The sequence below is a fragment of the Papio anubis genome, chromosome 17 (assembly GCF_008728515.1).
Source record: "Papio anubis isolate 15944 chromosome 17, Panubis1.0, whole genome shotgun sequence".
Classification (NCBI taxonomy): Eukaryota; Metazoa; Chordata; class Mammalia; order Primates; family Cercopithecidae; genus Papio; species Papio anubis.
This window is the reverse complement of record NC_044992.1, coordinates 48072281-48084623: the sequence shown is the minus strand read 5'-3', so window position 1 is coordinate 48084623 and position 12343 is coordinate 48072281. Positions and strand designations below refer to the sequence as shown.

General features: G+C 40.1%; 1 protein-coding gene and 1 long non-coding RNA gene across 3 annotated transcripts in view; one reads left to right on the top strand and one right to left on the bottom strand.

The window, feature by feature from the left end:
- Positions 1-12343, bottom strand: part of LOC103878832 — a 62891-nt gene that overhangs the window by 11746 nt on the left and 38802 nt on the right. For both annotated transcript variants that reach the window (XR_002517883.2, XR_004179284.1), the window contains exon 5: positions 6980-7095. This is a non-coding gene — a long non-coding RNA (uncharacterized LOC103878832). The remainder of the gene's footprint in view (positions 1-6979; positions 7096-12343) is intronic.
- Positions 2356-11446, top strand: KRT39 (keratin 39). The gene is made up of 7 exons (XM_003913004.5): positions 2356-3485; positions 5044-5126; positions 5789-5945; positions 7012-7173; positions 7288-7413; positions 9360-9580; positions 10986-11446. Exons 1-7 carry the CDS (start codon positions 3018-3020, stop codon positions 11242-11244), a joined length of 1476 nt encoding a protein of 491 aa, XP_003913053.1. The 5' UTR covers positions 2356-3017; the 3' UTR covers positions 11245-11446.

The following is a 12343-nucleotide window of genomic DNA, read 5'->3' as shown; positions in this document are numbered from 1 at the left end:
GAGTTTTCTTCTAAAAACTTTAGACTTGAAATCTTCACATTTAAGTGTTTAATCCAACCTGAATTAATGTTTATACATAGTGTGAGGTAGGGATCAAGAAGTATTCATTTTTGCTATACAAGTATCCAATTGATTCAGCAACAAGTATTGAACAGTATTGAAAAACAGTATTGAAAAAGCTTTCCTTTTCTCATTGACTTGCTTTCGGATCTTTGTCAGAAATCAATTGATCACATATATGTGAGTCTATTTCAAAACTCTATATTCTTTCTCATTGATCTACTGTCCAACCCTTAAGCCAAAATCACACTGTTTTAATTATAGTAGCATTATAGTAACTTGCATGAATTTACATTTCATTGCCACAAGCAATGAGAGTGCTATAGGCAGTGAATGTATCTGTTATCAAACTTTGATTTTTTTTCAGTTTGATAGGTGGAAAACTAAAGTATCTCAGTATGATTTAAATTTACATTTTTCTTTTCATGAGTGACATTGAGCATTTTTTCTTATTTTAAGTGCCTTTTGTATTTTCCTTTTGGTCACTGTCTGGAGTGTAATTGTAATATTGTTTCCCAGTTTGTCATCTTGTCTTCTGGTTTTACAGGTTGTATTTTTCATCCAAGCACAAGTTCAAACACTGTTATTTTATGGAGTCAAATCTAACAGTTTTTTATGGCTTCTTAATTTTGAGTCATCATTGGAAAAGTCTTCTGACTCCAAATTTATAAAATAATTATCCTTTGGGGCATATGTATTATTTATTTTTCATATCTGAATCTTTGATCTACTTGTAATTTGTCTCACTGTAAAGAATGAAGTATGGTTTCAACATTCCCTGCCCCCACACCAAAGGGAATACAGAATTGTCCCCAAAGTACATATAATGGTTTACCTTTTCCCCATGGCTTTTATTTTATATTTTATTTTACTTTGTTAAAAATGAAATCTCACTGTGTTGCCTACACTGAACTTGAACTACTGGGTTCAAGTAATTCTTCTGCCTCAGCCTCCTACAGAATGGGAGAAAATTTTTGCAATCTATCCATCTGAGAAAGCACTAATATACAGAATCTACAAGGAACTTAAACAAATTTACAAGAAAAAACAACCCCATCAAAAAATGGGCTAAAGATATAAAAAGACACTTCTCAAAAGAAGACATTTATGTGGCCAACAAACATATGAAAAAAGCTCATCATCACCGGTCATTAGAGAAACACAAATCAAACCACAATGAGATACCATCTCACACCAGTTAGAATGGCGATCATTAAAAAGTCAGGAAACAACAGATGCTAGAGAGGATGTAGAGAAATAGGAACACTTTTACACAGTTGGTGGGAGTGTAAATTAGTTCAGCCATTGTGGAAGACAGTGTGGTGATTCCTCAAGGATCTAGAACCATAAATACCCAGCAATCCTATTACTTGGTACATACCCAAAGGATTATAAAAATCATTCTACTAAAAGGACACATGCACATGTATGTTTATTGCAGCACTACTTGCAATAGCAAAGACTTGGACCCAACCCAAATGCCCATCAATGATAGACTGGATAAAGAAAATGTGGCACATACATACTGTGGAATCCTATGTAGCCATAAAAAAGGATTAGTTCATGTCCTTTGCAGGGACATGGATGAAGCTGGAAACCATCATTCTCAGCAAACTCACACAGGAACAGAAAACCAAACACTGCATATTCTCACTCATAAGTGGGAGTTGAACAATGAGCACACATGGACACAGGGAAGGGAACATCACACCAGGGCCTGTGAGGGAGTGAGGGGCTAGGGGAGGGATAGCATTAGGAGAAATACCTAATGTAGATGACAGGTTGATGGGTGCAGCAAACCACCATAGGCCGTGTATACCTATGTTGCAAACCTGCATGTTCTGCACATGTATCCAAGAACTTAAAGTACAAAAAATCTCATAATTCAAGAAAAAAAAAATAGATGAAAAGGGGCCACTAGCTGAGGATGTGGACAGCCTCTAGAAGCTGGAAAAGGCAAGAAAATGATGTTCCCCTAGAGCCTCCATAAAGGACTAGGAACAAGTAACTTTCTTAAGAAAATGCTGAGTGAGTATTCCTCAGAAAGAAAACACACCCCTTTCAATGGATCCTATTTAAATATCCAGTATAAACCAACACTGTGATAAATTTTTATCTAATGTAATGCCACAAGCAAACATTAGCACTAAAAATGTTACAAAATGTGGACTTTGGAAAACCAAAAGATAGCCAGTTTCTTTTCCAAGAAATTTCTTATTAGCAATCAAACCCTACCTTTTCCCCATGGCTTTTATTTTATTTCATATTTTATTTATATTTTATTTTATGTTATTACATTTTATGGAAAGCTAAAGCATAAATCTAGCAATTATCTTTAAAACAAGTCTTTTAAAACACTGACATTTTAATTCATACTCACATTGTCCTGACACTGAAAATGGGGAAATCATTTGGGTAGAACAAACTAAAATACTGACTTCTGATTTCTAAGTTTACCAATAATTATTAGACATTAATAGTTTCCCTTTCCTAGAGAAGAAATGAAAAGAAGGACGAACTCATTCCTGGTTAAGCTCAGTGCCAAGTGGAGAGGTCAAGAAGAACGTAATGAACTTAATATACTCACACCTGCTTAATAATGGATGCTGTTAGGACAGTTCCTTTTGAAGACATAATTTGAAGCTCTGGGTCCAATAGACAAGTAGTATTTATGATGGGTAATAACTTAGTAACAGCCTAAATGCACATTTTTATGAGACAAATAACTCTTCTTAAGCAAGTAAAAAGCAGACTAATAAGATGTTCCTACAGGATTTGATATAAACCTGAGAAAGGAAAACATCCCACCTGTGTGACACCACATAGAAGAGAGGCTATATAAGCACTTCAAAGAGGAAAACACCAAGAGTCTTGGAATTCAGACTCTGTGGACGTGGCTTGAGCTTTTCATCCTGGTGACCACAGTCTTGGAAACCAACTAAAGCCGGACACATACTATGGATACCAAGGGCTGCACAACAACCAATTCTCCTTCAACCCCATGTCAAAACTGCTCTAGGATTACAAATGTTAGTACCATCTCTTCTAACAACTGCTGCCATTCTGGTGGCCTTAAAGTCAAGAACTGTCAACCAGCTGGCCACACTCTCAGAACTACCCGGGACCAGGGCTGCCAACCCACTCCTTGCTTTGGTCGCAAGCCCATCTACCTAATAAACAACTTCATCTTGCATTCCTCTCTGGATGACTGCAGCTGGTATGGTGAAGGCATCAACAGTAATGAGAAGGAGACCATGCAAATCTTGAATGAGCGTCTTGCTAACTACCTGGAAAAGGTGCGAATGCTAGAACGAGAGAATGCTGAACTGGAATCTAAAATCCAGGAAGAGAATAACAAAGAGCTCCCTGTTCTATGTCCTGATTACCTGTCTTATTACACTACCATTGAGGAGCTCCAGCAGAAGGTAAGATTCCTAGGAACCTGTTTAATCGTGTTGCGAATTGATGGTTTCCAAGCAACAGTTATTTGCTAAGCTTTAATATTTTTTGTTCAGTTGATGCTGAAACATTTTTTGAAGAATAGAAAAATCTCTTGAGCGAAATTGTCATCTTGAGGCAGCATTCAGAGTCTGCTAGTATTTCTGACCAGGCGCAGTGATGCACACCTGTAATCCTAACACTTTGAGAGGTTGAGGTAGACAGATCACTTGAGCCCAGGAGTTCTAGACCAGCCTGGCAACATGATGAAAGTCCATTTCTACAAACACACACACACACACACACACACACACACACACACACAATTAGATGGGCATGGTGGCACATGCCTGTGGTCCCAGCTACTTGGGAGGCTGAGGTGGGAGGATCACTTGAGCCCAAGAGGTCGAGGCTGCTATGAGCTGAGATGCTGCCACTGCACTCCAACCCAGGCAAAAGTGAGACTCTGTCTTTAAATATCAAAAACAAAAAGAAGAGTCTCATGATGTTTCCTTTCTCCAGAAATACACTCTACCATTATAACTAGATAACTCAGGACCAAAAGATGTTAACAGCAAGTTGTTGCCATTTTTTAAATAAAAATAGGGAAACAGAGATCAGAGAAAATAAATTTTGTTTTAATGAGTTTCTGAACAGTTTAGTTTTTATCCATTTTGCAACCATCACCACCTTTTTCTCCTTTTATGTTTATGTTATCATCTCCACATTGATTGGTTTGTTTCTACACCAAACCTAAGTTTGTTATGCACAGACATATTCTGCTACTACACATCTGGATTTATTCAGTTTTATTCATTCAACAGATGTTTACTGAGCAGTAACAATATTGAGCCAAACATTATTCTAGATTCTGGGAAAATATTGGTGACCTTTAAAAAGTCCCTGCCCTCATGGAGTTGACATTCTAGTGGATCATGGTATTCATATAAATTTAGAATGGATTTTTTTATTTTTATTTATTTATTTATTTATTCATTTATTTATTGAGATGGAGTCTCACTCTGTCACCAGGCTGGAGTGCAATGGTGCAATCTCTGCTCACTGCAACCTCTAGCTCCCAGGTTCAAGTGATTCTCCCTCCTCAGCCTCTCAAGTAGCTGGGTCTACAGGCATGCACCACCACACCCAGATAATTTTTGTATTTTTTAGTAGAGATAGAGTTTCACCATGTTGACCAGGATGGTCTCGATCTCTTGACCTCATGATCTGCTCGCCTCAGCCTCCCAAGTGCTGATATTACAGGGGTGAGCCACTGTGCTCGGCCTGGATTTTATATTTTAACAACAACAACAACAACAAAAATACTTAAAAGTTTCTAGGTAAGTACTTTTTGCTGATCTTTTAGGAAAATAACAGGAAATCTGACTTTCTGAAGTTTTCCAAGCTTCATGAGCATAGCTATGAAGATTACTTTTAGTCTATTTAGCCTTTTCCTGTTACTTGACACACACACAAGCCCCTTGGTTCTCAAAGAAGGAAATCTTGGTGTTTGCTTCATTTGTGTGTACAATCTCTTAATTCTAGATCTTGTGTACCAAGGCTGAGAATTCCAGACTGGTCTCGCAAATTGACAACACCAAACTGACTGCAGATGACTTGAGAGCCAAGTAAGCCCACACAACACCATCATCGATGACAGAGCTCACCCTGAGTCTGACCGAGATGCCCTCAACAAAACTGTCCCCATGTCTACTAACCCTCTTGCCCCAGACCATGTTGGCACAAGCCCAGAAAAGACTTTCAAATATAATGAATGAATAAGATTAATAACTGCTCACATGTATACAGTACCTATAGTTTTGAACTTGTGAACCCATCTGATTACCTACACAACAGTTCAGTAAAATAGGTAGGGCTAATATATTGTTACCCTCTTTAAGGTGAGAAATCTGTGGCTTAGTGAGGCTAAGTTACTCACCCAAAGGTAAGCATAACTAGCACAAGTCAGAGCCAAAACTTGGACCCACGTTTTCTGAGCCCTAATCCAGTGCTTTCTTCACTTACACTGCATTGCCACTAGGGGCAGAGGAAGGACAATACATTCCCATATCTCAAAGGACAGCAATGTAGATCCCCCTAGCAAACTAATTTGGGAATAATAATTAAGTTACGATCTATATCAAATGGTTTCACCTCTAAAGAGAATAAAACTTTTAATAGAAATACACTAAGTGAGGTGCCCAGAGAAAAATGCAGATGGGCGTTCTGCTTGGCTTGGTTTGCATCATCTCCTTTCAGATGACTCTGTTTTCCCATCTGGTTTTCTAAGGTATGAAGCTGAGGTGTCTCTCCGCCAGCTGGTAGAGGCAGATGCCAATGGCCTCAAGCAGATCCTGAATGTGCTGACCCTGGGCAAGGCCGACCTGGAGGCACAAGTCCAGTCTCTGAAAGAGGAGCTCCTTTGCCTCAAGAACAACCACAAAGAGGTGAGAGAAAGACCAGGAGAGTAATCACAAGCTAAGCCCCTAAAAGTAGCATCAGTTCCTTTGAGTTGCACCTGATAAAGGGTGTCCCCGCTTGTATTAGTTCGTTCTCACACTGCTATAAAGAAATACCTGAGAGTAGGTAATTTATAAAGGAAAGAGGTGTAATTGAGTCACAGTTCCACATAGCTGGGGAGGCCTCAGGCAACTTACAATCATGGCTTAAGGGGAAGCAGGCACATCTCACTTGGCAGCAGGAGAGAGAGAGACCAAAGGGGGAAGAGCCCTTTGTAAAACCATCAGATCTTGTGAGAACTCATTCACTATCCTGAGAACAGCATGGGGGACACCATCCCCATGATCCAATCACCTCCCACTAGGTCCTTCCCTGGACAGGTAGGAATTATGGGAATTACAATTCGAGATGAGATTTGGGTGGGGACACAGAGCCAAACCATATCACTGCTACATACTACTCTGGTTTAGCCCTGAAAATACCTACTGCTACTAGCACTGGTTCAATGTAGTATTTCAAATCCGCTGGCTCCAACACAATATCTGGAGCCATAAGGGGAAGAAAGGCCTCCATCATCCCCTCCAGCTTTTCCACAAGAAGGATCCCAATTTTTCTGTCCTTACAGTTTTCCCGTGTTTGTAGGCATCCCTACACAGACTTCTGCCACCTCCCATTGGTACAAGTCAATATTGCTGCAAGTCAATATTGGCACAATCCCATATTTGTACTATAGAGACTATAATCTCTCATGATCAATTCCACCTTTATCCTGTTTCACCCATTATCCAGCCCTGGAAATGATCGAAATTTTTTGGAACTCTGGTCTTGCGACTCATTTTTTTTTTTAATTTTGCACATATTTAAACACACAGTCCTACTTGAAATAGTCTTAAATCATTTTATAGCACCTATAACACCTGTAAGTCATGTATTCCTTTGTTGTGGGCTATATTTTAGACATAATTAAGCTAAATCGTAGCAATTAGAGTGAAACAAGAACACAACGGGGTCATCTGCTCACCAAGTGACTTCACATTCTTCTTCTTTTCACAGGAAATCAATTCTTTACAGTGTCAGCTTGGGGAGAGACTTCACATTGAAGTGACTGCTGCCCCTTCTGTTGACCTAAACCAGGTTCTACAAGAAATGAGATGTCAATATGAGTCCATCATGGAGACAAACCGCAAAGATGTAGAACAATGGTTCAACACACAGGTGGGAGAAATAGAAAAGTCAAAAAGAATAAGCTGATGCTGCATTTCTAGGGCCCTTTAATCAAAGTCATGTTTTCCTCCCATAATATTCTCAGTCTCTGGCTGTGTGTTTCAGATAGAGGAGCTGAATCAACAAGTGGTGACCAGCTCTCAACAGCAGCAATGCTGCCAAAAGGAGATCATAGAACTGAGACGCACTGTGAACACTCTGGAGGTTGAACTGCAGGCCCAGCATCGAATGGTACCGAGCAAGCTGACCAAGCCGTGCTCAGCACAGATGGCAACAGTCCCTGACACCTGTGTGTTGCAGTATTTCCCAAACTGTGTCTCTCAGAACAACAGTTCCTCTTTTGTTAAAGGGTCTATGGCTGAAAAAGGACTTTGTGGCCAAATAAGTCTGGGAAATGCTGGACTAAACCAAGGTTAAACAGGGTGCCTTCCTGTGAGCCATTGATAAGTTAATATACACCATGAATCTCCAAGAAGGGGATATATGGTATTCAGCATTCCAAAACTTATTTGACTGTGGATCCCCCGCTCCGCCCACTTTTTTTAGAGCATCTCATGGTATTAATGATTCATGAAGTATACTTTGGGAAACACTGGGAGAGCATTTTATTATATGCAAAGCATTTTTACAAGCTATCACGTGAAATTTATAAAGTAATCCTAAAAGGGGGGGTGGCATAATTATTAACGCATGTTACAGACAGGGCTCCAAGAGCTAAGGTAATTTTCCCAAGCAAATCCAAGGTAAGTTTCAGCCCATCTATTTTATAAATAGAGACACTGAGATCCTGAGATGTTGAGAAACTTGTCCAAAGTCACAAAAGAAATAAGAGTCTGAGCCAGAGTTTAGATTCCAAAGCCAGTACCATTCTGTCTCATGATAATTGCCTCTCTGAAGTAGAGAACTGCTTACATGCTCTGATGTGAAGCATTTTAGGAAGACCTTGCCCCACACTGGTTTTGTCACCAGTTAGTCATGTGACCTTGGACAACATATTGAACCACTTGAACCTCAGGTTTCTCATCTATAAAAATTGGGATAATCATGCAAATAATAGGCTATTAAAACCTAAAATCCCATCATTATCCATAGACTTACAGAATGATAGAACAGGAATGAAATTTACTCATCAGTTTCAACTATCATATTTTACATATAAAGGAATTGTTCTGGTGGATAAATTGTATATGGTTAAACATTTCTTGCTTCCTTTTCGATGATACAAACACTCACTGAATGAAGTGCCATGGTCATGGGTTTTGTTTTTTTGTTTTGTTTGGTTTGTTTTATTTTTGAAATGGAGTCTCACTCTGTTGCCCAGACTGGAGAGCAATGGCGTGATCTCAGGTCATTGCAACCTCTACTTCCTGGGTTCAAGCAATTCTCTGCCTCAGCCTCCCGAGTAGCTGGGATTATAGGTGCCCACGACCACACCTAGCTAATTTTTTTTTGTATTTTTAGTAGAGATGGGGTTTCACTATCTTGACCAGGCTGGTCTTGAACTCTGGACCTTGTGATCCACCCACCTCAGCCTCCCAAAGTGCTGGGATTACAGGCGTGAGCCACCATGCCCAGCCAGTAATGCATTTTTAATGCCTGGGTGTGCAATAAGTTATTTCTTTTTCTCTCCTAAGTAGGAAAGTGTGGTGCAAGATTATCAGGTGGTCAAGAAAGTGAAATAAATACTTAAAAAGAGGCAAAAAAAGAGAAAGAGAGAAAGAGGGAGGAGATAAAGGAAAGCAGATTTTAGCATAGTTGGTCATTTGGGTTTTGGATTTATTTGCTTAGGAAACAATAAATAAAGTGCTTGGAGATCTATCAGTAGTGTCACAAAGAAACCATTTTTTTTTTTTTTTTTTGCCAGGCACGGTGGCTCACGCCTGCAATCCCAGCACTTCGGGAGGCTGAAGTGCTGGGATTAGCCAGGCATGGTGGTGGGCACCTGTGGTCACAGGTACTTGGGAGGCTCAGGCAGGAGAATGGCATGAACCCGGGAGGCAGAGCTTGCAGTGAGCTGAGATCGTGCCACTGCACTCCAACCTGGGCAACAGAGCGAGACTCCATCTCAAAAAAAAAAAAAAAAAAAAGAAACCATTTTTTTAAAATGATACAGGTCACAGGTGACCTGGGCTTAAAGGAGTCATCATTATAAACCCTACTATCCTTCTCCATGCTAGAGAGATTCCCAAGAGTGCATCCTGACAGAGACGGAGGCTCGCTACACAACCCTGCTGACCCAGATCCAGAGTCTGATTGATAACCTGGAGGCTCAGCTGGCAGAGATCCGGTGTGCCCTGGAAAGACAGAACCAAGAATACGAGATCCTGCTGGACGTCAAGTCCCAGCTGGAGTGTGAGATTACCACATACCGCAGCCTTCTGGAGAGCTTGGATGGCAAGTACGTAAAATAACAACAACTTCTATGACAAAGAAGTGCAAATGAACCATATATGTACTGCCACTGGCAATAGGGGACAAGTGCTTTGTTTGACCTTCTTGCCAGTGATGGGGAGGTTGGACAGAGGCATCTACACACCTTCTCAAGCTGTGCCATGAGGAAGACTTGCAATTGTAACCTCATCCAAATTTGAGCCGTTGGCTGTTCTGAGGAGCCCATGTGCCAGGTTAATTTCTTATAGGTTGTTTACCTTCTTCGAGTTTTAAAAATTACTAGAGAAAAAATGATTTCCCCTTAGATGAATATTCCCGGTGACCATTCCAGATGTTTCCCCACTGAGATGAACATTTGATTTTCATGAGCTTGTACAAAACAACCCAGGCTCCTTTGGAGGAACATTCTGCTTAGGCTGAAACCCCTAACCCTATCTAGCCACCAGTCCTTGAGGCCAACAGAGGCACATACACATGTATGTTTTAGCACCTTTTTAAAAAAATAAAAGTTATAATTTTTGTAAACAATAAAAAGCTAACCAACCCATAAGTAAACATACCTGGAGGATGAGTTATTTGAAGTAACTCAGTCCAGACTAACACCTAAGAGACTTAGGTACAATTGTAAAGGAGACCTACTTCCCCAAAATAATCAGTGAACTCTTCACAGCATTCTTTTAATTGGCATGACCACATTATATGAGCACAATGGTCATCAATGCCGTCACCTTTAGGAGCCGTGATCATATACCAAAATACCTTGAATCATCAAAGAAAGATTATGTTTATCAAAAGAGTGTTTACTATGAACTGCTTTTTACTCCAATTCTCTAAAAACTATGTATAGACGGCTAGAAGGCACTTTGAAGCTTCCTGATGACACAGTGACGACTCTTTCATAGCTGGAGTTAGGCCACCACTATTAGTATGACTAACTCCGCAATGAGAAAAATATCTGGTTAACTTCCATTCCTCAGATAATAATCCCCTCAACTTGTTCCTTATCACTGTTGATCCTGTAGGTTTAGTTTCCATTATATCCATTCTGCAGATGAACAACTAAAGCTTGAGAGAGTTAAATGACTTAGCTGAGGTCACCAGCTGGTAAAGGACAGAGCCGTTCTCTGCCCCAGTCTTTGACTGCTAGTGCGGTATTCTTTCTACAATGCGATGGTATTGACTAACAGAAACTTACATAATCGAATACTTCTAAACCCAGGATGCTGATTTCCAATGGATTTGATCTGATTCTTTTTCTTCCACCAACTACAGTACAAAATGAATGAATAAGCATTTGGAAGTATGTACTTGTCTTGAGCAACAAGTGTTAAAAAAAATTAGCCACGACCATTTTTCTCCATGACCATCATCACCTTCCCTCAATCACAGCTAAAATTCTGTTTTTTCTTTAGGCGTCCCTGTTACCCGTGTACCACCAAATGTGAGCCTTCCCCCTGGACATCTTATAAGTCCGGAGCCATGGAATGCACGGCCCCAGCTTGCACATCCTCAGCCCCCTGTGGCTTAAAGGAGCACTGCAGTGCCTGTGGACCCCTGTCCCGGATACTGGTTAAAATTTGCACCATCACCAAGGAGATTAAGGATGGGAAGGTCATTTCTTCTTACGAGCATGTGCAGCCTTGTTTCATCATCAGACCTGCCAAAGTCTAACATCCCAAGGTGATGAAAATGACCCACATTTATGAAAGAGAGGCCAATACATGCTCCTGCCAGAGAGGTTTAAGAAAACTCCCCAGTCCCTTAAGGTACTTAGTTTCTTACTACTATAGCGGGTCCCCATTGCTAAGTAGAATATCTTTTATTCTGCTCCTTCCCTAGCTCACCACTGCTAACATGATAATAAATTACATTTCTCTGGAAGGACATTTTGTATTTATCTGAGGGCTGGGAACTGATTTGTAAGCACCCAGGAAGACAGCCTACATTGCTTGACTTCACAGGTGATTGATGGGCAGGCCTCTCTCTTGTTTACTCAGGCCTTGTTTACTGACATTCCTCCTTAGAGCCAGTCAGACAAGTTTAGAGTTGTTTTTGGCCACCGGCACCTGAAGGTGAAAAGTTACAACCTTCCCTTCTAAACTTCTTTGGATACAGAAAGAAACATACATGGGAACAGTATAAATAGGGGAAAAGATCTTTAATATTTAATTCCCTTGTGTAGATAGTCACGAGTATGGATCCTATTAAACCCTGCTGTCTTAATTATGATTTATCTACACTAACATACTTGACCTTTCCAAAGATATTTTTTAAATGTCCATGGTCTCCGAAACTTTGTGACCTATTAGGCTTTCCAAATATTTTATTTGAGAGTCAGATAAGTTGTGGGGAGTGAATCTAGGACACTTTGAAGAAATAGCATGGGTCTTTTCATTAAACATTTGCTATTTCTCTTTCTATTCTTTAGGGAATGGGAGTTTGTTCTGATTGTTTGACAAGGAACATTTAGCTGGAACTCTCAAGAAATAACCCTTCTTCCCCTCCCTGTGAAGAGTGACAAAGAAAAACATAGCTTAGATTCCTGCTTCAATCTATCCGTCAGAGTAAATGGACATAATATCCACACATTTTGCAGAAAAGCAATAGTGAATAGTTGCTGCTTGTAAGCGCAAGGCAGTCCCAATGTGAGAAGGCATCAGTTACATACCAGCCATCATCACAGCTTCTGGCAGGATAGTCACAGAATATGTAAGTCATTCCCGACAATAATCATGGACATTGCCAGAGGTTTTAAGAAATAATTCAAAAT

Bases quoted from the DNA above. Each gene is read 5' to 3' on its own strand.
- KRT39 (XM_003913004.5), top strand. From the start codon at position 3,018: ATGGATACCAAGGGCTGCACAACAACCAATTCTCCTTCAACCCCATGT. The intron at 5,946-7,011 runs GTGAGAGAAAGA...TTCTTTTCACAG, and splicing joins TCAAGAACAACCACAAAGAG to GAAATCAATTCTTTACAGTG. The intron at 9,581-10,985 runs GTACGTAAAATA...TTTTTTCTTTAG, and splicing joins CTGGAGAGCTTGGATGGCAA to GCGTCCCTGTTACCCGTGTA.